Below are 1,665 nucleotides of genomic sequence, written 5' to 3' on the forward strand. Positions count from 1 at the left end.
TACATCATCAGATGGAGGGAGGCTTACCAGACGGATTCCTGTCAGATCAAACACTTGTGATGAAGAGCAGACAGCTGGTGACAGTCTGTCATCTAGGAGGATTGTTCTTCTGGGTAAAACTGGTGTTGGGAAAAGTGCAGCTGGAAACACAATACTGGGACAGAATGTGTTTAAATCTGAGCAGAGTACATGTTCAGTAACCAGTGATTGTTCAAAGGAACACACCACTGTTTCAGGCAGATCTTTGTCTGTAGTTGATACTCCTGGATTCTTTGACACATATATGAACCCTGAGCAGTTAATAACAGAGATAGGGAGAAGTGTTTATGAATCCAGTCCTGGACCTCATGCTTTTCTCCTTGTGTTTCCTGTGCATATGAGATTCACTGATCAGGAGGTGCAGATTCCTCAGATCATTGAGATTATGTTTGGTCAGGAGGTGTTAAAATACTCCATCATTCTCTTCACTCATGGAGATCAGCTAAAAAAGTCTGTAGAGGAATTCATTGAGCATAACAGTAGATTAAGACATCTAGTTCAGCAGTGTGGAGGCAGATTTCGTGTCTTCAACAATGAAGATGAGAATAACAGAGAACAGGTGAATGATCTACTGCAGAAGATTGATACAATGGTAGAGCAGAATGGAGGTGGACATTACAGTAATCAGATGTTTCAAGATGCCCAGAGATTCAGACTAGAGGAAGAGGAGAGGAAACAGAAAGAGGAAGAGGAGAGAAAACAACAAGAGGAGATTGAGAGTAGGTTAAAGGAGAAAGAGAAAGAGTTAGAACATCATAAGAAGTCTAATATAAAAAGAAAACGTACAAATCCTGAATTTAACAATTTTTTATCCAAGTATGAGCCTAATTTGTCTGTGTCAGCATTTGCAGTTAGTAGAAGTAAACATATTGGTGAATTAATTGGTGGGGGCATTGGTGGTGTTCTTGGTGCACTTGCTGCATATAAATTTGGCACTGGCACTGCTGGATTAGTTGCTGGTTTCACCACTGGAGCAACTACAGGAGTAGGATTAGTTAGAGCTTGTAGCAACTAATGTGGGACAAGTTCTCATTGCCCACAGATCTATGAAGGCCTAAAATCAGATAGATTGTCCACACCTCACCTCAACTCTAAATCTCTGATCCATATTATCAATAAGCCAAAGTGGCCAGAGCAGTGAAATTACCTCATTTAATGAATGAGTCTAATATACACCCACACAAATAAAATTATCATATATATATATTGTTGTGTAATATGCATAATAATACAATTACCCTGCCTCATTGTTTAATGTATTTAGTTAATATATTATGTCTAAGGGTGTATTATTTTGTTTATTTCCTGGGAAGGCCTCATACAGGCAAATACGTAACTGCTGCATGTTGTAGAGGAAATTAAGGAATTGTCCTATTGCAAGTATGCCTTTACGTTTTATGTAATACCTTTGTATTGTAACCAAATACAATCGTTATTGGTATTGTTTTATTGAGAAAGTGGTTTATTAAGAAAGACACCACACATGATATTGTATTTGATTTATTAAGAAAGTGGTTTATTAAGAAAGACACCACACGCTATTGTGTTTGTTTTATATTTGTTTTATTGAGAAAGTGGTTTAAGTAAAACACCACACTTGTTGTTTTAAAGCGTAAAAGCAGAGCA

General features: G+C 37.5%; 1 protein-coding gene across 1 annotated transcript; it reads left to right on the top strand.

Annotated features, from left to right (window-relative positions):
- Positions 1 to 11: 11 nt before the first annotated feature.
- LOC107713392 (GTPase IMAP family member 7-like) lies at positions 12 to 758 on the top strand (the record flags this gene model as incomplete). The annotated part of the gene is made up of 1 exon (XM_016518891.1): positions 12 to 758. A coding segment is annotated over one exon (747 nt), but the record flags the coding sequence as incomplete, so codon positions are not given.
- Positions 759 to 1,665: the final 907 nt, after the last annotated feature.

Source organism: Sinocyclocheilus rhinocerous, unplaced genomic scaffold, assembly GCF_001515625.1.
Source record: "Sinocyclocheilus rhinocerous isolate Xijiao unplaced genomic scaffold, SAMN03320098_v1.1 scaffold15004, whole genome shotgun sequence".
In the NCBI taxonomy this organism is placed as follows: Eukaryota; Metazoa; Chordata; class Actinopteri; order Cypriniformes; family Cyprinidae; genus Sinocyclocheilus; species Sinocyclocheilus rhinocerous.